This window comes from Augochlora pura, chromosome 10 (genome assembly GCF_028453695.1).
Source record: "Augochlora pura isolate Apur16 chromosome 10, APUR_v2.2.1, whole genome shotgun sequence".
Lineage (NCBI taxonomy): Eukaryota > Metazoa > Arthropoda > Insecta > Hymenoptera > Halictidae > Augochlora > Augochlora pura.
In genome coordinates this window covers 30302802-30329981 of record NC_135781.1, presented here as the reverse complement: position 1 = coordinate 30329981, position 27180 = coordinate 30302802, and the positions used below count along the sequence as shown (strand labels likewise).

The 27180-nt window shown below is 46.1% G+C and overlaps 1 protein-coding gene across 1 annotated transcript in view; it reads left to right on the top strand.

The window, feature by feature from the left end:
* LOC144476050 (lachesin) overlaps window positions 1-27180 on the top strand; it is a 374265-nt gene that overhangs the window by 246220 nt on the left and 100865 nt on the right. Inside the window, exon 2 of the mRNA XM_078192608.1 lies at window positions 4733-4839. Within this exon, the coding sequence (XP_078048734.1) occupies window positions 4733-4839 (107 nt within the window). The remainder of the gene's footprint in view (window positions 1-4732; window positions 4840-27180) is intronic.

The following is a 27180-nucleotide window of genomic DNA, read 5'->3' as shown; positions in this document are numbered from 1 at the left end:
ACCTTCTGCTGCCGCAGCGAAACAAAAAAGAAGCTATCGCGCCCACGGCGTAAGGGCATCTTTCGCGTAACCCAGTTCCGTTGGCCAGGCCGTCGTTTGCAGGTGCAACGAGGTCGCGGATGAATATCAGGGCGGGTTCGATCAATCCGGCCGATAAATTGGGGAAAAGGAAGCCATTTGGCGGTCAGGGAAACCGCAAGGTCATCATGGTGCATGATGACGCATGTTGTTCGTGATTTAATCGCTCCGAAACCGACGGGCTCCGATAAACCGGCGGCCAGGAGGGAAACTTCTAGGGAACGTCAGAAAATACACGCAACGATTGCACACAGTCCTCCGAGAGGAATGGGAGGCCCGGGGACCGGCGTCGCGACTATTATCGGGGCAGGTGGGCTGCTCCGACGTTGGCAAATTGCTGGCTGTTATCCCGCCCGGAGGCATCGGGGCCGCGAGGAAAATAGAGACAAAGATTTCCCGATTAAGCGGTTTCCCGCGTGAAAGCGGGGCCCGGCTTAACGCCCGCTGCAACTTTGTCCCCCTCCCTCCCTTCCGCGTCGCTCGATCGCGGAAACTTGCCACTCCGGAATCGCGGTCGATCGTCTCCGGCAGAATTATCCTCGGCTCGATATCGCGATTATAAATTCCCTAGCGCTCGGCGCGCCGCTCGCCGGATTATGAACGGAACGAGCGCCGGTTTTCCGCGCTCTCTCCCTCCCTCTCTCTCTCTCTCTCTCTCGTTGCGGTGTCTGTGCATCGCCGGTTGCGCAATGCGCCGCAACTTGCACGCAACGCGCTCCGCATGCGAGATCGCAGATTCGCGGAACGAATTTCGTAGCTCTGCGGACGAAACTTTTTCCTCGTCGTCGACCGCCCGACACCAGCCTGAACTAAGCGGTTGTGTGTCTTCCAGTGATCGTAAAACAAGGCTTCCGGGATGGATCTTTTGTTTGAAAATACTGTTGCATAGGGTGCAATTTTTATTCATTATTTACGACGGTTTTTAGTATGAAGTAAGGATAATTCATTATAAGCGTGTCACGTACATGTGATAAATATATAGCAGTTCAAATGAAGTGTGGAGGTTTTGTTATACACATTTTTTGGTATTTAAATCTTTTGGAAAATATAAAATTGATTTGAACAGCTAAAGTTACGGTCTAAGGAAACCTCCAAGCCTTCCAGACTCCAGGACCTTTAGTGTTTTACAAGTACTTTAAAAAAAATTTCGTAGTAGACATCGTTTCTCATCACTGAAAGCTATACAACCCTTTGATTAACAATAGAAAAGTCTGCTACGAAAATCCCCAAGAATTAAGACAGCCATACTAATTGAAACTACAGAGTTGAAATTTATCACAGTGATCAAGTAAGAGAACAGTTTATTTTTAAAGACGGACCAGGAATCGTGTGCGCATACGTGTTAACACGGTGCCTGCCACGCCGGTCACGCAAGGGTAAACCCGACCTATGTCTCGCCCTTGAAAATTAATGTCCATTAGTACATCTATTAACCCCGTTCTTCTGTTGTGTCGATACGACACGTTTCCTACGAATTCCTTGCAAGTCGCATGTTCCACGCTTTCTTAAATCAGTCACGAGCGACGCTAAGCAACGTCATCCCGTCATACTTAGTGCAAATAGAATTTTCCGTCATAGTGTCAATTCAACGCGTTTCTCGCTGCTCATAAATAAATTGTACGCCCTACATTCCGTTTAATTACCAGCGTCGCCAATAAACCCGCTTTTAAATGATTTATTTACATTTTAGATTTTCATTTTCCGAGGCAGAGACGGCTTTTCTTACCACCCTTTCATCTTGGTATTTTATTCCGCACGATTTCACGGTTTCGTCAACAGAAAGCAATCCGACGCTGTCAGAATGATTATTGATGCATGGTGCAGCAACGTTTAACGACGTTTTTATAGTCAACATTCGATTGGAAAGGATTAATCTTTCGACAGCGGTTGGTCAGCCTCCGTAAAACCGCGCGCGAATTGCAAAAGCGATCGCTATCGCAGATCTCGCGCTTTCTATTCTTCTAAACAAGATGCATGCGATTTTCCATGTCTTGCGCAACAGTTACGGCAATGACCGCGTTAACGGTAAAGTCCTGGGCTCGCGCGAACGGAACAAGCGCGAATGAAAGCAACGGACGTTCCCTCGGAGTTATCCAACCTACTCGAAACACGATCGCCCGAGATTGATGCTCGTCTACTCGCGGAACCGGCATAATCGCTCGATATCGACGCAAAAATCGCATTTCTCGGTAGAAGCAATCATATCCTGACCTGTCCGCATTAAATATTCCCGGCCGTTCGAGCGAAGCCCGATCGATGCCCGCCTGTTTTATTAACGTTATATGGAACAAAAGCGAATCCGTCGGGAGCTTAATTTGCGGCGGTCTTTTCGATGTTACCCGGCGGGGGCCTCTAATCTATTCCGCGCTGGGAATACGAGCCGAGAGCGTATTCGGGACGGTGCGGCCCGGCCACGGCCGAAAGCACGGCGATTCGTCTTCGTACACTAAATAATAATTCGGGACCGGGTTGCGAGTTAACTTCCTTGCGGCCTCCGCGATCGCGTCCGGGAGCCTTCTCCGGGGGATTCTGCTTTGGAACGTAGTCAAACCTGCCGGCTAACGATCCCCTGCGTCTCGCACGGTCTACGAAGGCCGGCCCGAAGACCGAGCATCCACGGCGGATCCGCGTTGCGCCGGCTACCGTTACGACCGCGCGATTAATTCTTCTCATTAATCACGCTACTATCCGTCGTCGGGTCCCTATCTGCGGACCTGCTCTACCAGCGGAACTCTAGACGAAGCGGTATCAATCATAATCGGAATTTAAGAAGCCCCGGGCTGAAAGATCGGCCGGCCAGTCGGTCGAATTTATGGCTTCGCAATTTATACAGCAGTCGCAGAAAGGGGAAAACTAGTTTTTATTTTGTTCAGAATAAATGACGTCTTTTTCTTGTGTTCTTGGATATATGTGCTTGTCAATCAGATTAATATCTTGTCATAAACAGTACCTATTTTTAGACAAATCTGGGCACTTGCTTATTCTCGTGACAGACAGTGCTTTCCTTGCGAGAGCAGCGTATAAATCGAAATTATTTTATTTTTATATTATATTAAATTTATTTAGTTATCAAATTTATATTATATATATAGTTATCAAATATATATAATGAGTTAAATATTAAATATATTACATACTAATTTAGTTCTATAATAGTGCCACCATCCGAGACGAGAAGCTGTCTCGAACAAAGATTAATCAACATTCCGACATTTAATACTATAATTAACGCTTAGACGAAATCTGGGATATCGTGTCGTAACCTTGAGATTACGCATAACACAGCAATATTTCGTGGCAGGTAATCAAGCCTGGACAGGAGATCGTTCCGCGCGACGGTTTGATGGTGCCCATTACTTTGCCCCGATTGAACAGCGCCGATGCATACGGTAAAAGCCAGTCTAAGTGGAACAATTTAGCAGCATTTTTGCGGCGAGAGCAGATCCACGGTTCGCGTCGCGATAGAGCAGAGCGAGTAGCACCTCTCGCTAGGCGTCGGCGACTTATCGCGAAAATGACGACGCGCCGCGCGGCTTCCTGCCGTCTCCGCTTCGCCGCGCGCACTTCCGGTAAATACAGCCGAGAAATGGAATCGACGGTTTCCCTTTTCCAGCCGAGCGATCAACCAACTGCCCTCTTGCTTCACTCTTGACCAGTCCTGAAACTTTCCCCAAAGGATTTCTTGACTGGTGTGACTCGCGGTGACCCTCTTCCTCTTCCTTCCGTCGCTTCCTCTTCCTCCGTGTTCCTCTTCGGATGCTTGTACAACCGCCGCCATGCTACTTCTCTCGTCCACCTCCTTCCTCGTTCTCTTCCTCGTCTATTTGGGTCGCAGCCGTGTTTTCAAGCGGGAAGAAACCTCTCCGTATCTTTCGGGAGCGTTACCCTCCTCGATAACTTCAGGTTGCCGCGATGCAAACGGTGCATCGATAATGGAAGATTCTCCGTTGCGATCGATGGCGTCGAGGAATCGATAATACCACGGATCGACGTGATCGGACGTCCAAGATAATTTGATCCTCGAAATAGCGTTTTATTATTGGCTCTATATATTATTGCGCACTTCATTATTATTTAGTTCCATATATTATTCCGCACTTCGTTCTTATTTAGTTCCATTTCTTTTATTAATCTTTCTTCTATATTCTTTTAATTACTTATATATAACTTATATATAATAATATATATTATATTAATTACGTATATCTCGTATTCTTGTAATATACATGTCTATTACATCCGCGATGTATTTATAACATCTGTTATATATTTATTGTAAATACTGCATTATTTCTTACTATTTCTTTTTCAATTATAATAATTTATTTATTCGCGTGTGCGGGTAAAGTGCCCTTTGTTACAGGGGAAGAAATAAAAGGAAAGAGAGTACTGCATGGTTGTACACACATTTGTATGTTGTGTACCTGTGACGGCTATAGAAAATCTCTTTCCTTTTCACCTTCGTTTTTGTAACAATTTCTTCATCTGTACACGTGAACGAAGAGAAAGAAATTGTTATTCCTATTATTACGCCAGTGTGGAGGCGTAAAGAATACAGCGGATGCAGTAATTTCATTCTTCGCGAATTTTTCGATTCGGAGCAGGCCGATCGACGTTAGAAATTAGACGCTAACAAAGTCTCGTTTGATTGCAGCGCTGTCGGACCAACCGATGTTTGCCGAGCCAATACCGAACGTCACCGTGCCGGTGGGCAGAGACGTCAGCCTGCCCTGTGTCGTCGAAAATCTCGGTGATTACAAGGTAATTAAATCCGTCAGGCTATCGGGCCGTGCCGGGCTGATAAAACGGGCAACAGACAAAACCCCCCCCCCCCCCCCCTCATTTCATTAACACCGAACTCCGCTCGGTCGGAAACGCTCGCGCCGCGTGTCAAAGGTGAAAGAATTCGATTGGTCGTCCGCATGCACAAAGGGTCGCCGCGGCGTGCCGATTCCGAGAAATGACAATTTTAACCATAAAAATTCTCCGGCAAATATCTTGTTTCGCTTGCGCGAAATTAACTTCCGCGGTACAAAGAGCAGTCGGAAATCCACGTTTCATCGCGCGCGCGCTTGTTGTATCATAAGATCGATCGGGTACGGGTGACTCGTCCTGAAAACTACCGGACTGTAATGAAAAATAGAGGAACGCGAGAGCGTCCTGTAAAAAGCATTATAGCGCTCTCGAATTCACGCACAGCCGCGTTGCAACCTCTCCGGCCCCGGTCCCCGGGTGTCTCTCCGGCGAAGAGGTGCGCGGCTCGGTGCACTGCAGCGAAATGCAGTATGCAGACGCGGGAGTCGGCGCTTACGTAAGCTGCGTCCAAGACTCCATTATTACGCAACGCGCCCGGCTAAATAATAAACGCAGACGCATTGTAATGCCGCGGCGGGGACGACGGCTGCACCGTGTTCTCAGGTATTCACGGTTTCCAGGCACCGATGCATCGATACCTCGTAACGCGCGATACAAGCATTCCACGAGCCGGGCTCGTACAATCATAAAAGGCAGCCTGGAGAAAGACCTTCAACTCCCGCCGTTGTTAACGCGTTCGTTGCCATCTCGCCAATAGAGTATACATTTACATATTTATTGTATTTGTCGTATTGAATACATCGCATCATCTTATAAAATATAAAACACAGATCGCGGTTTTTGAATATGCTTGACTTCGGTAGCGAAGGTGTTAACTACCGAGGTAGTCGTTACACTTTTATTTCAAGATCGTTAAACTTATAAAAGACGATGTAATTATTTTTAGAGGTCGATAGATTCAATTTGTTAAAAGTTATCAACGAAGAAAATATATCGTATATTTCCAACGCATTTATTGATACCCTATTAGATTATTGTTACCTGCTATATGACAGCCTCGTTTTCGTTCGCACTAAATATAACAAGCTATGTAGAAAGTACTTGTAAATTCTAAAATATTTGAATTAATTCTGTACCGAAACTTTCTGGCGGCGACATTTCCAATCACTTTAATTTATATTGGCTGCAACGTCGCTTCAATCGTGTCAACTCTATTTCCCCTTTATATCTGTTAATTTCGTTAACCCAGTTCTACAATTCGTTCGTAGACCGTAAACGCAATTTTACTCGGGCCGCCCACTGCGCTTCAATTACCAGGCTTTTTCGGTAATTTGGTCTCTCCGTGGGTGCTATAATTTTTTTACACCCCGGACCAACACGTTACGTCTGCCTGTTAGACCTGCCTACAACCCCTATTGTTGTTCTAAGCCCCGTGTTGTTCTAAATTGCCCGAGCCGTCCTCCTCTTTTAATCCTGTTCCTGCGGGCCCTATAATTTCCACGTACACCCTCGTCACCCCCGCTGCTACAATTTGACATTAAATTATCTTACCTCCTTACTTCTTCCACCGTTAACACCGTAAGCGATTAACTAGTGACAGATATGAGGTCGCGTGCTGTTCAGTGTCACGTAAGACATTTACCTATAGACGCGTTTAAGTCAGATACTTTGTACGTCGTTTTATTTTACCTATTAGCATGAATAAGCTACTGGTTATTGATAAAAATGACATGACAAGTCTCCGTCGCGTTACAACATTTTTTGAGCAAGGACAATGATAAGGATAAAGTACTACTTCCGGTTAGATTTTTCACCCTTTAAGTTTTCTCTCTCATTCTTTCTTTCCTTTATTGAACTTTCTTGTTATTTACCATTTTTTATCTTGCATACACTCTCTGTTTTAATCTTAGTCATTTTACTTAGTCGTTTAGTCATTACACTTTCACTCTCTCACCCTCTCGCACTCCTGTCAGCCACGCAGCCCAAACACTGGACAAGCATTTATCCTCTTCCTTTAGTATTTTACAACATTCGCTCTTGACCATTTTACCTTTATTCAATTATTCAACCAGTTTGCACGAAATAAAAAAGATACGCTACCTAGTATACCACTCAATAAGAAAGGTAACTCTTTTTCATCCTAACCATCGAATACTCCTGCTTCGGGCTCATCAATATTTCCACCGGATATTAATTCCATTAATTCGATTTTTGCGAGTCCTACATTATACCGTAGACGCTAAACATTCATGAACGCGGCCATCCATCCGGCTCCTCCTACCCTACCGCCCCCCTCTTGCGCGAAAATGCCGGCCGGACACTCGGGCAACCCTTTTCAATTTTATTTTCGTTAATCTTGTAACGTGCTTGCCGGCGCAAGACAGGCGCGGGCTAAAGCTGCGGGAGTGAATAAAACAGCGCGTCGCGGAGACCGTCGGCCAACGAGAAAATGGACCGGCTTGCATTATTAACGCGACAGAATATCGAAAGGATAATGAATATTCCCGATTGCGGCTGATCCGTTAATAAATGATGGGCCGATCGATCCGCGTGACGTAGTTCCTGGTACAGCGGGCGGATCGTATGCGGGGGGCGAAAGGAAAAAAAAGAAAGGAAAACAAGGGGGAAAAGTCGCGCAAAATATGAAACCCAAATACTCGCGGGCTGTGGGAACAATGGAGCCGGGCTTCCGGGATGATAATTCTACCTGTTAATATGGAACAATAAGCAAGGTAGAAGCGAGAAGAAAGAGACGAGCTCCGCGCGACAAATATTTGTACCGTACTCTCGTTATTGTCGTTGGTTCCATATGGTTAATTGCGAGATCCATCAATCCGTGACGCGGTACCCTTTAACTAGAGCCCTTCGATCGTAATCAGCGCCTTTTTCTCTCGTCGATGCCGACCAATAGCATTTAATAACGGCGATTGTTCTTGCGTGCTTCGCGACGAAGAACTTACAAACATTGTCGGCGCTTCGTAAAATTGCGGACCAATGTTTCATTCTTTTTGCAGCATTTAAAAAGACATTATAATCTGTGTTTATATATTTTTCATTAATTAACACTGAAATCACCGAACAGTGAAATTAACCAGCGAGGGAAAATATCCAATTTATTTAGACTTCGTACAGTTTCTGTTATAACAGTTGTTACAATAATATAATTTATGCTATTATTTCTCAGGAAAATGTCTCAATTGTTCTAATAATTTAAAAATAAGTAACTAGTTATTTTACCGTGGTAGGTTTAATATTAACGATTCAGAAGTATATTTTGAAATATTGTTGAATAAAGCTCAGAATTGTTAAAAAACACTGTCCACCGTCTGATGGTTAATACTTCTATTACCTACATGTTACAGTGCAACCATTGTTAAAATAAAAATAAATAAATAAATAGCACCATAAGTGGTTGTAAAATAATAGACGAAATCAAGGGATTCGATCGATCGTTGAAGAATTTACGATTTCGTAAATAGTTAGAGCACCAGGTGAGACAAGAACGAGGAGGGTAGGAAAATCATCGGCTGTCGGCGCGCGGCATCGATTAAGCAGAAAAGGGAAACAGGTTACGGGGAACGCAGGATCGCGATAATACCCGGTGGAGTGCAACGCGTGCTCCACATTATTCGAGCATTTACGTCTCGGCGGTCGTTAATCATTAAACCGGGTGCAGGAACGATAGATGGGAAGCTGCGGGCAGTGTAGAATGGCGATAGGGGGGGGGGGGGGGGGCTGGCGAGGGGGACGAAGAAAGGGGGCGAAAGGGGACGGTAATCGGAAGCTGGAGATGCCGCGGCCCGTCGATTCTCCCCGTTCAATTACCATCGTTCCATCGTGCCGACGTTATTAGCATTACCGCGATTCCCGTGGAAAGGCATCGCGATATGGCGTGCCGGTAATTTCTCCCGGCTCTTTTCTTCTTCCCCCCACGCCGCCGCCGAAGAATCCGCCGTGAGAGATTCTTCGGCGTTATCGGCGGCGACGATCCGTCCGCCCGTTCGGCCCATTCAAGAACCACGCTGTTATGCGAGCGACGCGCGACTAGGCGATCGGTATTGGAAACGCATCAGTTGCCCCGTGACGAAGCTCCGCGCCCGAGGCGGCCGCAACCGATCGACCTTTTCCGCGAGCCGAACAAACGTATCGGCGAAGATAACGAGCGAGACGCTGCTCCGGAGGGCACCGGTCCTCCCCTCCCCCCGCGCGTCAGAGATATTGCCCAGCTGAACGAGCGAAACTGCTCCCGGGACTAATCTAGTAGACTGCGAGATGGCCAACGGAAACGTCCTCGTCCACGAAAATGGCCGCGAATATCTAGTGCTGTATGAATGTCGATTAACAATCGGTGCGGCAGTTAACGCTACTATTCCAAATGAGTATTTACCGATTCTCTGATATAATACTTCATTCTTTGCACTTTGACGCGACGCTGAAATTTGTTATGTAATTGTAGAAAGTAATTCTTGCGTTGCTAAATTTATGTTTAATCAAGCGTCGTAAGAGCTAATGACCTCGATGTGAACAGAGTGGAAACAAGCATAGAAAATGGAACCACGTGAGAGAGACCTGGCTCGGGATTGGCACTGTAAATATTTAAAAATCTGCTGCAATTGTCATTGCAAACATTGGATGTAATATGCGAGGCAGCTACTGTGTCAACGTGTGCATAGTTACTTTAACTTATACGCAATTAACGGGCGTATTAACTAAAATGGCCCACGGGTACCGGGTGGTTGTAGCTAGACTACGGATCTTTGTGCTAAATAAACATTTCCTACATCATTTACAGGGAACAGAAATGGAGTAATAATAAATTGTTAATTCTGATAATTCTGTTGGCTTGATGGCGTAATAAATTACCCCTTCACGATTTTATATCTCGTCGACTCATTTTTTATTTAAACGTATAAAATCAATCAAGTTAAAACATTTCTCTCGATCCCCAATTTTTGTTAATTGAACATTAATTGTAGTATGCCGAAAATTGAATTAATATCAGATATTGTAACTTTAATAGATTTTTAAATTGTTAGTTTTTAGTTTCCACTAATACCATAAGAACTGTATTTATTTTTTAATATATTGTATATAAAGGAATTGGCATAATATAATAATGAAGTAATAATGGAATTCGAGTGAAAGGATTAATTGATTGATGATCTTCGACCCCAATTTTCATTAGCTCTTACAACAAAGTCAATTTGCTAAATATAAAATTCCTTACGATAAAAATAAAAAATCCTACACATAAGTGCATAAAGACCTGCTGTTCACTCATGTTCCTCGTACACAGCGATTAGCGTTATCAGGATAAGGAAAATATTTCCACAGATTTCTTGCGGTAAGAATAAAATGGGCGAGGCGTCGAGTGTTCCACGAATTCGCGTAATCTCTAACCTCTCCGGCCTAACACAACTAAAAGCACGTCTTGCAACACTGTTTGCAGACACTTCGTTACTCATGTTTCCTCAGTTTTATCGGGCGGTGCGAGCCTTCGAGAGATCTCCTTGTAATAAGACCAACGAGAGAAAGTTCACGCAATTTTTCTTACAACGTTCAGGCGAACCTAAAATATCTAGACGACTGTGGGCTTTGAGAATTTGCTTCTGACAACGCGAAAGCAACTTTTTGGCATTTATAAACTACCGGATTTTATCAGGGATTATATTTATTATTATCGTTAATATCACCATTATTATCATTATTAATGGATGTATGTATATTAATTCGAACTAATTTATTTCTACGGAATTCATCGCAATCGGATTCTTCAACCTTTTATACGTAATTATATAAAGTTCTAAAATATGTGTCAGTTGTATTATACTTCGTCGAAACTGTATTTAATTTTTCTATTTCAATTTTACATAATTTCTCCCAATAACCGCAAAACCAAATTCACCAATTTTTCAAAAATGATAGATCACAATTTTTTAATTTACTATTATTCAGATTGCGAGGATATTTATTATATAATTACATCTACGAGTTATTTGTTCAATACACGTGAAAAGAACATATAAATATAAAACAGCTGTTTTTCAGTGCACCGTAAAGTGTCAACTATGTCCTATTGGAAATCAACAAACAATTTTTCGCTTTCATATCCAAAATCTGCCGCGACCAAAAAATTTCCTATTCGGGAGTGTCATTGTCCCGATCGACAACGAAGGAACCCGAAGCGGAGGTTTTCATTCTTCGTCGCGTCTTTACGATACCGGAATAATGTCGGCCGGCTGTAATCGCGGGCTGGGATCGAGCTTCATCGTGGACGTATTGCGACGCTCACCTCTCGCCCCTCGTAAAACTGGATCAGCCGAATTATTAAAACTTTCCCGTCTTCGCCTCGGGTTCTCTCTAGGGGGGACTCCGGTGTGTTGCCTCGACGCTGCGCTCGTTGTCCACGGCCGGTCTTCGATCGCTGTCACTGAAGATCGCGAGTACCGCGCGCGCGGAACTCGCGCGGCAACGACGAAAGTTTCGCAAACGAAGCTGCGAACGACCAGCGAATTAACTTACGTAGCTATACAGCCCGCGTACAATTGAAAATCCTCGCGAGTATTCCGCACTGTCTTCCGAGCGTCGCGTCGTTGCGCCGCCTCGGTCGCGCACAATTCCCAAATGACTAAATTAAACACCTGCGGCATGGCCGCGCGATAATTTATGGCGGGGCCAGATAACCCTCCCGTCGGCGATCGCTGATAACAAAAATTCCGGTTATTTCAGCGCGGTTAATAGGCGCGCGGGCGCGAAATACTTTCTACTCTATTAGAGGTGGGCGTTTCGACACTTCGCGGTGAAATTTCCGATTAACGGGAATCGCGTTCCGAAAGCTCGTCGGAACAACTCCACGGATGCAGGAGCCGCGGTCTCGTCGCGTCCGCCGGCTGTTTGTAACGGAATAAGAGTAGAGGGAATGTGACTCCGATCTACTCCGGTGTCCCGTCGTCCCGACGTCGCGACGCCCGTCGCGACGCTCGTCGCGGGGCAAAATCGATCAGTAATTTTCCGAGTGCACGCTGCCGTCCGGGGACTTAACGGCTTTCGAAGTAATTGGCTCGGACTAATAAACGCCTTCGGCCGTCCGGGGGAACGTCTTCCTGTTTCCGCGCCGGTCACGTGCACGTGCGTGGATTCACCGCGAACACGCAGAGGCGAGAAAACACGGGAGTGCGGCTCGAGACCGACCTCGGAACACGTGCCGCTCCCATTTATCCCCGCGGCGGCCGGTCACCGCGGTGCCGCGTGATTGCGCCAAATTTGTCGCGATTACGGGACTGCCGTAGCACGCGCGCCGTTTGCATGCGGTCCCGCCTCCGTGAAGAAACCGACACCCCGTTCCTTTTCTTTTTAATTTTTATCGTTCTCCCCTCGTTCCTGTTCCGATTCGTCGAGTTCCGCAGCATTGTGCACGAGCCTCCAGAAATCCGAGACGCGACGACCACCTGCGACGCTACTCGGCAGAGGTCTGATTACTCTGACACCTTCCTCGCAGCCGCTTTGGTCTAATCATGTTCCTCGGTTCCTTATCTAACTGGTATTTTATTGATGTTTGGGATTTTTAATTTTTGATGGTAATTCTTCGATGTTTCTTTTATGGTTGTTACAACATGGTTCGTAACGGTAAAATTATTTTTCGTTAGAAAATTAAATTTTTTATTTGAAAATTAAGTGTTCCGTGGGGTATTTGATTTTATTTTTCTTGATGGGCCTGGTTGTAGTGTGGGTGGGGGAAAAGGGTCTTAGAGCCGACCGGTGGCTCCACCAATAGCTCGTTTTCACGATTATAGTTGCATCCTTGCGCGCGAAGCCAAACGAGTCGGTGGAACTTTCAACATAAAATCTATTTAGACTTCGCGGATCAACGAGAAACAGCGTTTCTTCTTCCTCTCGTCAGCCAATCAGCGAGTCGCTGTTATTAAACATTCTAAAACTAACTCTGCGTTAAACTAAACATTCATTCGTATAAAAAAATTCTCTGTTAGACGAATAATTACGATTATTAAAAATTATCCGTGGATATATTTATAGCGCAACGCAATCACTTCCTATTTATGAATTTGACTAAAGTTACGTTTCCCTTTTCGCAAAAAGAAATTGCAGTAAATTCAGCGGAATTTGTTCAAATCCGGTGCTCAGGGATCTCTTCAGAGGTTCCCGCGGGAATATATCTCGTAGGGCCTCCCGCGGTCCATCCTTTAAAGGACGGAACAATGCCGCGGCATAATTAAATCCGGGCAAATTGACAAAATCGTACGGTTTCTTTCGGCTCGGCCAGGAATCGAGGACTCCGTTGGCTGAGACACCGGGGAAAGGTTTCGTCGCGTGGAAGGCACAGAGACAGAGAAAGAGAGTGAGAGAGAGAGGGGGGAGGCTTTGGCACCCCGGTAAATGGAATTTTCTGGCGTTTTGATCAAAGCGAGCCCGCCGACTCGGCCGCGCCCGCCCGAGCCCGCTCCGGCCCGCCTGGGACCGCGCCGTATTCACGGAGCGTCGAGTCTAATGAGACTGGCAGATACTCGAGTCGCGGCGGTACGTGTCCCGAATCCGTGGGAAAAAATCATTCGCAACAAGCCCCTGTGCGACTCACGGCCGCCCACCCTCCCGATTGTCTCCCGCGGAACGGCGACAAAGAACGCCGTCCGGGGAGATGGAAGCGCGTCGCGTCGCGTCTCGTCCTCGACTCGTTTCGTTTCGGCCGTGGTGGACGGAGCCGGGGAAAAGATTGTCGGAGCTGCGAGCTAGGGACGGGGGCTCTGTCCTCTTTGCGTTCGATTCGACGGATGCCGACGGTGGTCCCGGTAATGGCGTTTCGATCGAAAAAAACCCCGGTGACAGGCGTCTTCTGATAACGCTCCGGTCGGTTAATCAACTGCGCGGTAACGTGGTATCGGGATGAGGACGCGTAAATAACAAAGGCTGCGTCCTGGTTCGTTGTCGTTTTTCACGGAATTTCCTGGTTGAAAGAGAACATATTTAAAACTCTTTGAGTAGGGAACACTTTAGAGCAGCGATGGGCAACCTTTTAGTTGCTGTGGGACGCGATTAAAAATCCAACGCGATTAATGAAATCGAATTCTATCGGATGCCACGCTGATTGGCGGATGGAAATCTAAGACGAGAAATTCTGACGAGGGTGAATTGATGCAGATTGTCACTCTATGGTCACTATAACTTGGCGCATTGGTGGTTCATAGACAAATGAATTCATTCCGATAAAGGATCAACCATTCAAATTGAAGGATTATTCATTCAACTAAAGTACTATTCATTCGTATAAAGTATTATCCACTCATATAAAGAATTATTCATTCATGTAAAGAATTATTCATTCATATAAAGAATTATTCATTCATATAAAGAATTATTCATTCATATAAAGAATTATTCATTCATATAAAGAATTATTCATTCATATAAAGAATTATTCATTCGTATAAATAATTATTCGCCGAAAAAGAAAAAATAATGTATAACAAGTAATGAATAATTGCCATTCGAATAAAATATTTGCTTAAAAAGAATTCCTTCGGAAAATTACCTTAGACAAATATTTATTCGTCACGATCCAAATAATTCAAATTAACATTTTATCAAATATTACATTAATATTTTGTGTATATTTAATATCATAATATATTTAATTTAATATATTTAATTTAAAATATTTAATTTATAATATATTTAATTTAATACATTTAATTTAATATATTTAATTTATAATATATTTAATTTAAAAATAAAAAGAAATTCTACTCGAAAGTATGGCATTAAACCAGTTGCTTAATGGAAGGTATCAATCATCGATTGATTCAAAGCACTAAAAAAATATTGGTTCCCATAACGTACATTAGACAACTAAAACAGCTAATTGCTAAACGCACATAGGTGTTTACCAGACGTATATATGCGGCCGTGGTTCACACCGATAGCTTTGATCAGGTGAATGTATGCATCCATAATGCTCAAAGCGTGGGCCAACGATCGATTCGATTCGGCTATAACGGCACACGCGTATATGCGCGAGCGAACGTAAATGGTCGCGTCCAGAATTTTCTGTTCCGTAGAAACTACTTAAAGCGTGGATCAGTTCGATTCCACCGCTGGCATCGCTAGATTATCTTTCATGACGGTTTTCATTTTAACGTAGTTACGCTTAACGAGTAAATCGGGCCGGAACAGAGCGCCGAGTATTTGAATAGGATGAAATCACGATCATCGACGATTGCCGCCGATGAAATTCTCTTCTAGCGATCCCGGCCGCCGGGGGTTATTATACATATACATTGTATATTCGCCTTTTATTCGGAAATAATGTTCGGACCGAATATCCGGCTTATGCTTGTTTTTCTTTCCGGCGACGAGCGCCGGGGATCCGGGAGTACACCGTTTCCCGTTATTGTTTACTCGGATTAACAATATCTACGGCGCGCGACGCGCGCGCGCACGGGCATTACGCACGGATCCCGTAAAACGAGATTTCGCTAATAAACTACGGAAAAGTATTAAAGGATGCGCGCGGGGGGCCCGGCAATTTTTGGAATATTTGCATTTAATTTCGAGCGAGACCGACGCGATCGCGATCGCGACGCCGCCGTTGTTCGTATTCCATCATGGCGACGGCGGCGGCGCTGATGCTCAATTAATGTTCCTAAAGCGTTCCGGATAAATCAAAGGCCAGCCGATCGTAAATCAATCGCAGCTAATTTACCGTCGCTATTATTACCTCGCATAATAAATTTCATTCAATTCTTCTCTTTCGCGCCTCTTCATTTTTATCGGGGCTCCCCCCATCGTTACTCGCGATATTCGCCGGCGCGGCGCCGCCGTCGTTTTGTCGCGCGAGTGCCCGATAATTATCTGGAAAACGAACTTCGCCGTCGATGAAAAATCGACCAACAGTTTCGCAGTGTGCGCGCAACAACGGCTCATTATCGCGCGCTTCCATCGCCCACTTCTGTTTGCGTTACGAAGCAACGACCGGCGATGGGAAGGGAGGAAAACAGCCCGGACAAGAATGGCACGCGAACCGGCCCTGCCCGGCGGTGGGAAATAAAATTCCAGATAAACGGGGAAACGAAAAGCAACCACCCTCGGAATAAACGTGGCCGATTATGTTGCCCATTGTGCCGAAGGAAATACGCTAGAAACCAATCACTTTCGCGATGATTACTTTCGTAAGATCGTGCCAATAATATAAGTAAAACGGCTTCTGTACTAAAAATACTTAAACGATATACACTTGTATCTACTATCGATCAATGTGTTTAATTAAATATTTACCGTAATTGATTAAACATTTTTTTTTTAAATAATAATGCTTGTTTTTTTCAACGGCTGCAAAGAGAATGAAAATAGTAGTGGGATCATATTTTTCGCCCACATGCTTCATGCATAGTTCCTATGGAATTTGTTCTCCGGAAACGAACCATTTTCGCGCATCCGTTAATGTCGAATATTAAAACAGTTCAACGAGTTTAGATATATCATACCGACACAGCTTATACATCAAGTTCACTGTGACGTCACAGTGACATCATGTGGCTCTTTCCCCCTCTTACGTGTTGCACGTCACGTCCCCGTTATGCAGCTCCAGGCGCGCACTCACGTGACACCGTCGCTTGCGGTGGACTAGTAGTAATGTTTATAGACCCCGAAACGACTCGCCCAGGCCTGTGTATTTTCAGGTTAACTATCTCGAGCCGTGTCTACGAGTACACACACGGTAATTTATGTAAAAGCGACGAGCCGTTTAAATGTAGAAAGAATTCCTGGGAAACGACCAATCGGATCGTCTCGAAATTGGAATTCATAGAATTCGTCGGCCCTGTATAACCCGACGAGGTTAAACCGAGCGAAACAAAAGAGATTCCTCTGGATGAGGTCTGGAGGCACGAAGCAGTTAGGCCAAGATGTTGCAAAATGTAATCGAGCCGTCCGCGGAAAGAAGTTCCGAGTGTTCGTCCATTATTCGCGCGGAGCGAGCGCTTAGCGGAAACGTGGCTGGCGGCGGGCTCTTCCGGGAGTAAAAGTTGAGGCGGCATGCTCGAGTGCTCTCGGTAATTACCTAATTAGGAAACGAATTTAATAATTAATTTGCTAACCGGATTACGGCGCGCGAGTGCGTCAAGCATCGGCGCGGCGCCGAGCCGCCTGGCGATGGATAACGCGGCTCGGCGCGCACCGTCGAGACGGGATCTCCTCCCCGATCCCTCAAATTATTTTTAATTACCGCGTCGATAAATCGTCGAGTTGCCTCTCAGTGCTCGACGATTGCCACCGCGCGGACCCGCCCGCGGAATTTATTCCCCGCGTTAGAATAACGCCGAACGAAATGGCCCCGATAATATTCGACGATCAACGCCCGGACTTACACCGCGAACCATTTTTTTTCCCGCCACGCTCGCGCTTCTGCGAAATTGAATCATCGTGGATTACGGATAATAATCATTGGAACCGTTGGGTATGCACAGTGATTCACCGTTGCGGTCGACCGCACGGTATCGTTAAATTGAAAGCGATGAAGACTGTACAGTATAGAGAAATTTTTATTTAATTTGAGAACAGAAATTTCTTCGCGTTTCACATTTTTTGAGCTAGAAATTATGGTAGAAAATGCGCAATACTTCGCAGAAAATATCCGAAAGAAAGTAATTGCTTTTTAACAACTTAAACTTTAAATAATCGTCTGGCCAATGTTGAATGGCACTGTATAAACTGCGCTTGTAAAATCGAGCCTTAAACTGTTCGTAGTCACTGACCTCGTCTCACAATCGTATAAGAACTCGAACTCGCAGCCGTCCTTGCACCGAGAAACAATTTCGAGAAAATACCGACCAATCCGCTCTGATTTTTTCAAAGCGATTCCATCGAAGTCAATCTCCCGCAAACACGTTTCTTTTACGACCGAGACGATTTTACGAGCCGAGAGAATCGTGCCCGCGAATATGCTTTATCGTATTCGAAGTTTCCAATTAAAGTTCAGACGTCCGGGACGTCTTCAATTAGCTTTGGGACCAGCTTCCGGTGCAGGACACTCGCAGCGCTTCGTAGAACGATGCTTTCTCCGTGTTGCCCTTTTTTCCCCACGCACGATCGATGATCGTGAATGGCGACGTGCCACTAAAATTTTTCCCGACGACTAATCCGCCGTGAAAATTCTCAGGGTCGTAAACGATCCCGGGGTCGCACTCGTTCGAGAGTCATTACAGTGGCTGTCGCGGCGGTGCCGCGCAAGGACGACGGCTGCGTGGCGAAATTCAAAAGTGGTGGCATCGGGTGGGAGGGACCGGAGATGAAACGCGACACTAAACCGGGGGGGTGGAGGGGTGGAGGGGCGAAGGGGCTGGCTGGCAAAAAGGAACACGTCGGAAGAAAAACGAAATTGAGAAGCGAGAGCGTCGCTCGGGCACTCCACTTTCCCTATCCTTCCGCTGCCACGGGAAAACTCTAATTTAGATGGATACGCGCGGATGCGTCGGTGACGTAAAAATTTGATTAAATAACTTATCGGCAGCTCGACCCGGAACCGTCTCGAGGGTCAATTACCCGGGCGGCAGTGTCCAATTAGAAGTTGCGGGGGTCTTGTCAAAAAAAAAAAAGAAAAAACGTGCCCGAAATTCGAGTCTCAGAAACATTTCCCTGGGAAACTGTTCGCGCGAGGAATCGTTCGCACGAAGATAAGGGCTGTTCATTTGCTCGTCGTCGAAATGCCGCGCAGTAATTAACTTCGACCCCGTGCACTCTTGCCAGACATTTCGTACATAATTTTAATCGATACGACCGCCGATCGTTTCTTCGAAATCCAGACGAAATCTGAACGTTCTACGATTAAAATTTGCGAACAATCGTGAAACAAAAATCCTTTCGTTTCGTCGAGGAAATTATTAAGGACGCGAAGTGCTAATCAACGCAGTTCTGAGAGCGATCGTAGTGCGCGGGGTTAATAAAATTTCTAATTGGAAAATAAACGGAATAAAGTTGAATGCGCCCTGTTCGATGAACAGAGAGTTAATTATGTCCGAAAACAAAGGAAAAATGTGAACGCCTCGTGTAAAATGGTGGAACGAAATTAACTTGTAACAAGAAACTCGATCAAAAGGGACAGCATGGTGTAGCGCGCGCCATAGAAAGCATGGGCAGCGACGGAGTGAATTTTTCAAGAAGCGTACGATCTCTCGCTAGCTCGAAATCTTAGAGCGTACGAGAAAATGGCGGCCGGGGTTTCCGGCGAGCTTTCGGCACGATCGACCGGTCCACAATTTAATTAACCCCCGTGCATGAGGTCGTCCCTGGACAGGGAAAGTGGAGGTCGGGAGAAAAAAAGGTAACAGAGTGCCCGGGAGCGTAACGGCGGAGAAGGTAATGGGAGCGAGCGAGAAGACGGGGAGAACGGGGCCGCTCCCCCTTCCGAGAGGACGCGGCGTTTAGTGTCGGCCGAGGGTAGCCCGTTTTAATCAACTTTGCAAAAATATCCCGGGCGTTTGCTGGCGCTCGGTCATTAGGCCGAGCCTGATTTCCCACAAGGTCGCTCTTATATTTCTCCACGGTGTTTAGCTTTACCGTCGCCGGGCCGTTTTTACGGCTGCGCCGACAGCTGGACCGCCGGACCGTTCCCTCGGCGACGGAGATGTTTATTAATCCTTTTGGCGTTTCGCTCGCGCGCGCGCGCGCGCGCCGCCTCTTAATTAGTATTAGCGTCGAGTCCCCGGTCAGCCACGGGAAATCTCGATTTCCGATTCTCGATTTACAACCCTCGACTCTCGATTTACAACCCTCGACTCTCGATTATATACTCAACCTTTCAACAATTCCTTTCCCATTAGTAGCAGAACAATTTTTACAAATTAAACTATTTTACACTGCGATATCGTGTAGTCATCATTCATATATAATAACATTAATTATTTATTTCAACCGAAAGAAATATAACAGGCACACGGTAAACGCAATTTTTCATGCCTTAGTAAGATGTAATCAAGAGCAAACAGGTTGTAACCAGCGTAGAAATAAAAAGAATAGAGCGCAGGTGTTACTCGATTTATTAGATTGCCGAGAAATTAATTTCGCCCTTCAAACACACAATCGATTCGATATTTTCCTCCCGCCCGAGAAACGAAATTACTTTTCGAACAACGCACTTAAATTGAAAAATACAATTCTATGACACATAATTCCGTCCGAGCAAATAATTCCATCACGAACCGCACACGGGTAACGCAGCGACGAAAGTACTAAAAATGAGATAAAAATTGGAAAATTAAAATGCCTGCCGCAGAACATCGCAGCAAATTCATTTTCAAATTTGGACAGACAATTCCGTTACGCGGACAATGGTGTTGCAGCAATCAACGCGTTAAAAAAAAACGATAGAGAAATTCGGTGTAAAAGAGCGTGCCACCGTGTTCGGGAAAGAGAGTTCTACAGAATCGTCCCGTGTAAGGAGGATGACTCGCATTATCGCCTCGATCGACGCGCGCTTTCTCGAAGCCAAGAATTGGTTTCATTGAATTGAAAGAGCCTTGGAGGAGCCGGGGCAAAAAAGCGAAGTACCGCGGGGATGCCTATTGAATTTTGAAGGCTGGCTGCCCCGTTTAAGAAAGCCGGGATTTTCTTGCCGAGAAAATGGTCGGACTTCACGGGTTGCCGGGCAGACTGTATTTGGCAGAGAACGCTGACAATCGACGGCGGTCGTCTCGGGGGGGGATGGCGACGTACGGGGGATCTCGTTTGCCGGATCTGGAAGCGTTTCAACGGGAGGGAACGGAGCGCCGTTGCAGATTTTGACGGGGACCCGGTTCCTCGAGCACGTATTTAAAGGGGAATGCAAATCCTGCAGCGAGTTTGCGGGCGTTAAGATGGCGCGGACCGTGTACTTCGCACCTAAGGCCGCCCTCGGATAATTACTGTCACTCACCGGGACACGTCCGGGCGATTCGTGCTTCCGGAGAAATTAGAAATTATGACGCAAGGCGCCCTTACCTTTAACGAGATTTAAACTTCGTCGTCGCAATTAGAACATCGCGGGCAGGGTCCCTCCACCCCCGGGTAGTCCTTATTCGAAAATCGAGGATTGCCTCCTCTGCTGCAAACACGTCGCATACGAGAAGATCGTCGCTTCGCAGGCAACTTGAAATATCGCTCAATCGAAACCGCAATCGATACGCGATCCGATACAACTTCGCGTAAAGGTTTCGTTAAATTGCCAGCATTCGATCTCTCGATACATGTGGCGACGCTTTCGCGGTCTCTTTTCTTGCAGATTCTTTTAAATAGTGGCTATGACTTGTTCTTAAAACTTTCCCCATTGACTAATTTCATAAGATAAAATTATTCTAATTTATATTAGATCATAAGTCCAAGCAATTTTCCTCAATTGTTGTTTCCAGACTACTTCTGTATTAATAATAATACCATCATTTTCTACTTATTGCTTCTGCAGTATACGAAATATCCATTTCTATAAATTAGTAGCCGCTTTCGACTCTCGCTAAGTTCCAACTGTCGGCCATCTCGTCGCACGCATCCCGCAGTCTTGAATGAACAGGGGCCTCGTGGCGCACCAATTACCAGTTCACGTCTCCCCGTTCCCACGTTTTGCCACTATTTTAGTTTTCATACCCGACCGTCCCGTTTTATTTGCCCCTCTTTTAATCTCGTTTCCCCTTATCGGTTTTGTGCACGTCAGTCATTCGGGGTACAAACAAAAAAAAAAGAAATAAAATAAAACACGGCCCGTTTGACAGCCGTCGGGACAGGGGAACCGAGCGCGAAAGCAATCGAGCCGCGCGACGGATCTAGATCGCATTGAATCATCCGCGCGCGACCGTCGATAGACAGCGACGCAAGCTGCCCTTGCCTTTAATTGAATCACCAACTGTCCTCGCCTTCGACCAGCAAAACATGTTCGAAGAACGACAGTTTTTTCTCCTCTCGTTTCTTCTCATTATTTCTGATCCTGTTAACGTCGGGTCCCCGGTTGTCCATCCGCGTGTTCCGCCCCGTCAAAGGAAGATATTAATTATTCCAGGGGCAAAGCGATCGCGCGTTTCCTCTACCGGCGATGCGTGATTCCGTTTGAAGATGTTTGAACGGTCACAATGCCCGACGAGTTTTAATTCGGCCGGAACAAAGGCACGGGAATTCTCGTTCGGGGAAACGTTGCTCCATTGTTGTACGCCGACGGCAAAGGGAGAAAAGAATCGGACCGTGCGCGCGGTTTAATTCCGCAGAATATCAACGCCGTTGGAAGCACGCATTAAGAGACAAGCTCGGCAAATCGACTGCGTCACGCATGGACGACGGCGCGGAGTACGCGCGTCGCGACGACAAAGCTCCCCTCCCCGCAAAGAATTACCGCTCGCGTTTTTGTATTTACCGTGGCGGGAACAACGGCGGGCCGCTCGACGCGCTAATTGAAAGCTTCTTTCGATGCCTCGGATTAATATTGTGCTGTAACGGTGAAAACTTAATCGCGTTTCGATGTTTCGGCGCGGCGAATCGGTCGACGGTGGTTCGACGGTGGTTCGACGGTAGCCCCGAGACCGCGAAACGAGCTCGCGGAAAAATGGAAACGGCGGGCGGGAAGGGCTCGGGTGGCGGCCGGGTCGTTCTTCATCGCGAGAAAATGCCCGGCAGCGGAATGGCGAGCGGGGGCGGTTTTTTTCTCTCCCTCCCGGTATAAAAGCTGCTAGGCGGCAGCAGTTAAGCCTGACTTTGTACCGGTGCCAGGGATTTCAATTGAGGCCGCAAGCGGCTCGAGTTTTTCCTCTGGACCGTTTAACGGCCAATATAGCGGCCGTTAGCTGCTGGCCCGCGTCACTCCGAAACCACGTTCCCCGCGATCATGCTCGATTTAGTTTCTCGCGAGCTTCCTCGAGCTCCCTGCCAACTGTTCCGATCTAATAACTATCAAACTACCGAACCCCTGAGCACGCTAATATTTTCCCGAACGAGCCCAATCGCCGTCACGCGGGGTTCGCTCGAATGTCGCTACGGTACCCGTGGCCTCGCCTATTCGTGCTTAAAGGGGACCTGGGATAGTATTTTTCGTTCCTTTCACGGCTTGATTAACTTTACCCTCGTCGAGTAAGACGTATCAAATTTTTGCGCAGACATTTCCTATTAAAATCTAAATACGCAAGTACGCACTGTACCGTGATTGCTCAGTGGAAATAAACATTTCATTATAACCGCAAAAGTCTGTTATATGAGCACTAAAAAGTTAATTTATCATTAATAAAGATAACGTCTCGGCTGACAAAAATCACAACGAATTTCCCGACTCCGGCAGAGTTTCAATGGAGACTTTGAAACGAGCCGGCGATAAAAATTGCCACGGGCACGTCGTTCTCTTCTATCGGGCAACTCGGCGTCGACGGTCTCCAGTCTGAGAAGCTAATTAATAGGACCGGGCAGTTCATCCCGGAAAAAGATTTCATCGGATTTCGGGGATCGTAAATTGATCCAATATCAGCGACAGCTGCCGGCAGTTTCGGCAATCCGGGAACCGGTGTGAGACCGTTCTGTCCGCGCGGCACGGGGCACTCGCTTTCGAGATCCCGGCGAACGATACGAGTCGAAAACAATTGACCGCGGCGAACGGCGCGATTCATATTAATTATTTCTGCCGGCTGACTGCGCGGGACGCCGGCTATTTCACGGATTGTTCCCGGTGAATATTTAACCGGGCGCGGTTTTCCGAAAATCGGGGTTGACTTTCGGATTTCGCCGATGGAATAATGAAGATCGTTGTGAATTATTATTGTTACGTCGCTCGACCGCTGACGAATTTATATCGTCCGATACAAATAGAGCGATCTTTCGGGGGAACCATTAACCCGCAGACGACGGAATATTTCGACGACTGTATTATTGACGATATTTATAACAATTCCAAGCTTTGTTCGGCAGTTTCTCGAAATAGATATTTCACGATATTTCTGGCGAATTTATTAACCTTTCTCTTGCTCCTAATACAATCGTTCCAATTCGTTTTATTCAATTTCGGAGAATTCAGTTTCACCATTAACTTTCTATAAACATCGTGAGAGGATTAAAGGTGAATTGAGTACTGCCATTTTTCAGCAGTTCGGAAATTGGTTTCACAGGTGCCAATATAAAGAATGATAGTAGGCTACATAAAGGTATAGACTCCAGTGGTTTAAAATCCGCGAATCTCGCTCGAATTTTCGTAACTGCCGCGTTTGACGAACCGAGGAGGATCTTGACTACCATAGAAAATCTGGACAGAGGGAAGCTCCGCGAAGCGAGGGTCGGCACAGAGAACGATGCGGCTGTATCCGAAACCAAGGATTAACCGAGAGTTCGACCACGGTTTAATCTCCCTCGGATATGACGTTCCTTCGAGCGTCTGGCAGCCAGTTTGTCTGCCGGCGCTTTGATCCTTTCGACAAATTAAACCAACGAATCAGGTCATCTCTCGCGATGAATCCCTGACCCTTGATTCCACGGAGAATCGATCGAGCGTTTCGAAACAATCGACGCTAGTGACCACCGCGCCGCTAACTAGTATTAATCCGAAGAAAACATTCGGCTGAGGAAAATTGTTAATCGATCTTGCGAACTAGGTCCTTTATTCAACTAGACAATAATTATCTACGAAAATTGTAAGTTTACACTGTGTATGGTGTATTATGGTATACTCCATACCGAAGAAAAAAGCATGATTCAAAATTCTATTTTATTCCTTTCGGGAACGTATTTTCTTGAAGTATTAAATGTAAGAAATATGATCGCTATTGATATTGATTATAATAAATATTATTTCCAGTATGTAACAAGAATGTGGGTGTTAAATATATTAAATATTATATGCGGTTGATAGAAGCCATCAGCGAATAAAGTAGCATAAAGGTAGGGAGAGAAGGAAACAATGTTTTCGCTTTTACTTCTCTATCAAGAAAATGTTCCATAACCATCATAAACGTTGCTATTATTATTATCATCGTTATTTAAAATCGACAGTATTGAACAAATTATGTTGTCATTAAAACAATAGCTTCCTCGATAGCAGAGTTAAAAAAAATCACAGAGAAGTTGCAAGCTCCATCAAACTTCCTCGGCGACTCGATGCAAGAAAACAGTAACTTTAAAGACACGTTTGCCCGAAAATCGAATAAAATTAATTAGCAGTAAGATCGACGGTACAATGGTAACTGGCTGCAGTCCAACCTCGATGAAATCGTTCGCGAGCTGCAGTCTGAATAGAATAGCACACAATCCGTAAGGGGAAGGTAACGAAACGAGTTCGACCCCGGGCGCAAAGGGGTTGGAAAAACGAGCTGGATTAACCGAGGTTACAAGAAGAGCGAGCGGCTCGCTAAAAATTTTCGAAAAAAAGCGCGGCTCTTGTCCGAAAGTTCTCGGAGTTGGCGGACCGGGAACAGCTCGCCGCCCCCAGGTGTGTTCGGAGGTTAACGCACTTTCGGTACGCAGCCGACGCGGTCGCGCAGGCGGGGCGCGGCCGTGCCGGTTATCCTCGTGCCTCTGTTTTTCAGTTTCCGTGTACGGAACAAGCGGAAACTTACGGCGTTAATTCGGCCGGCCGTGTACTCGTTAGTTTTTCTTCCAAAGAAAGACCGGGGCGCGCGCGCGCGCGCGAGCGCGGCATGGTAGGACATTAAAAGGAGGTTCTCAAACGGGGAATGCTCGAGCGCGCTCGATGAACCCGAAACGCGAGAGGGTAGGATCGAGCCTCGCAGAGACGAGAAGACCGGTCATAATTCATCGTCCGGGACTAGCGGCGTTCCCGTGTAAAGAAAACGGCCGAGACGGTGGGGTGGGGAGGGGAGTAAGGGAGCTGTTATTGCGTTACTTCGGTGGAAAAGTAAAAATGAGGAAAAGTGGCGTTTTCGCGCAACCGAGCGTTCTCTCGAGCGTTGCCAAGGAAATGAAAAAGAAGAAGCACACGGTTCAGCCGGTCCGCGCTCGACGGAGGCGGGAGGGGGGGATGAAACGGGCCAGGCAGTTTAACCCAGAAATCCTCGAAAGTGCATAAGCTTTGTCGTGGAATGAGCTTAGTTAGGGGAACGTTAGCCAGGCGGAGCGTAAAATACGGTCATAATAATGTTTGTTCATAGCATTTCTGATGCAGCCCGCGCCGCTCAGCGCCGGTGTCGCTTCTCCCGGCACCCACACCGCCACCCCCCCTCGCGCTATCCGTTTCTTTCTCGTTCTACGCGAGGATCTCCCGCAGTTTCCACGCTATTGTGAGCTACCCGCCACTTGTGGAGCCTCCCAACGACTCACGGTCCATTGACGAAAGGAATCCGAAGGATTCTTCGTCGCAGACGATCGTAAACCAGGTCCTTGCACGAGCTGCCGCGGCGTCGCGACAAGCCACGCCTCGTACTGTCGCCCCCGGGGCCCCCCCCGACCTCTTAATTCGCTTTAACAGCCGACAATCGAATTTCGTTTCTATCTATCCGGGGATTATTGCCGGCGATTCGATTAGACTATTGTAATTCGGAGACGGGCGGAGGGGACTAATTCGAAGTGTTACGTTCGATAAATTAGACCCGGCGCTGATCTGCCTTATATACTTGCGCCTCGTGTTACCCGGTTCGGGCACGGCAGAATCTCGATTATCCGAAGCGATCGGGAAACGGAAGTCTCCCGGGAATAGCACGGTGTCGCGAAAATACTCTGTACGCATTAAGGGTAGTTTTGGAAATAGTTTAAAATTTGAGAGAGAGAGTAGGAAAATGTTAAAGTTGTTCCAAGTTTTTATTAGTAGTAGTTATAGCTTTTTAAAATTAGTTTTATTAAGGAGAACTGTTCCTTCAGGAAAAACCTCTTCTTTCACACTAATTGCCCCTTTGAATCAAACATATTTTTTCCTTTGACACTTTCTTTTAATTTTAAAGACGACTGAGATAATTCAGGTGAAAAGCATCGTCCATTAATTCCTAACACGTTCTAAAAAAGATATCTCTATTCCCAGAAACAATACAAAATAAGCAGATCGATCAGGAGCGCAGTAGAAAATGTAATCATCAAGCGTACGAAATGAGTTGTATTAATTGCATTTTAACATAATTTCAATGTAATTACGACCACCGTGTTAATTTAATTAACCGACAAATCTGAATTGCAGATGTAACCGAAAACATGATAATTTAATTATACAGTAATAATAATTGATTGTTATTATTATTATAATTATAAGTAACAGCGCCGAATAATTGTAAACCTGTGTGCGACTTACCGGATTCAGCGGCTCGCTGGAAGCAACCTCCCATTAACCTCCAATTCACAACCTTT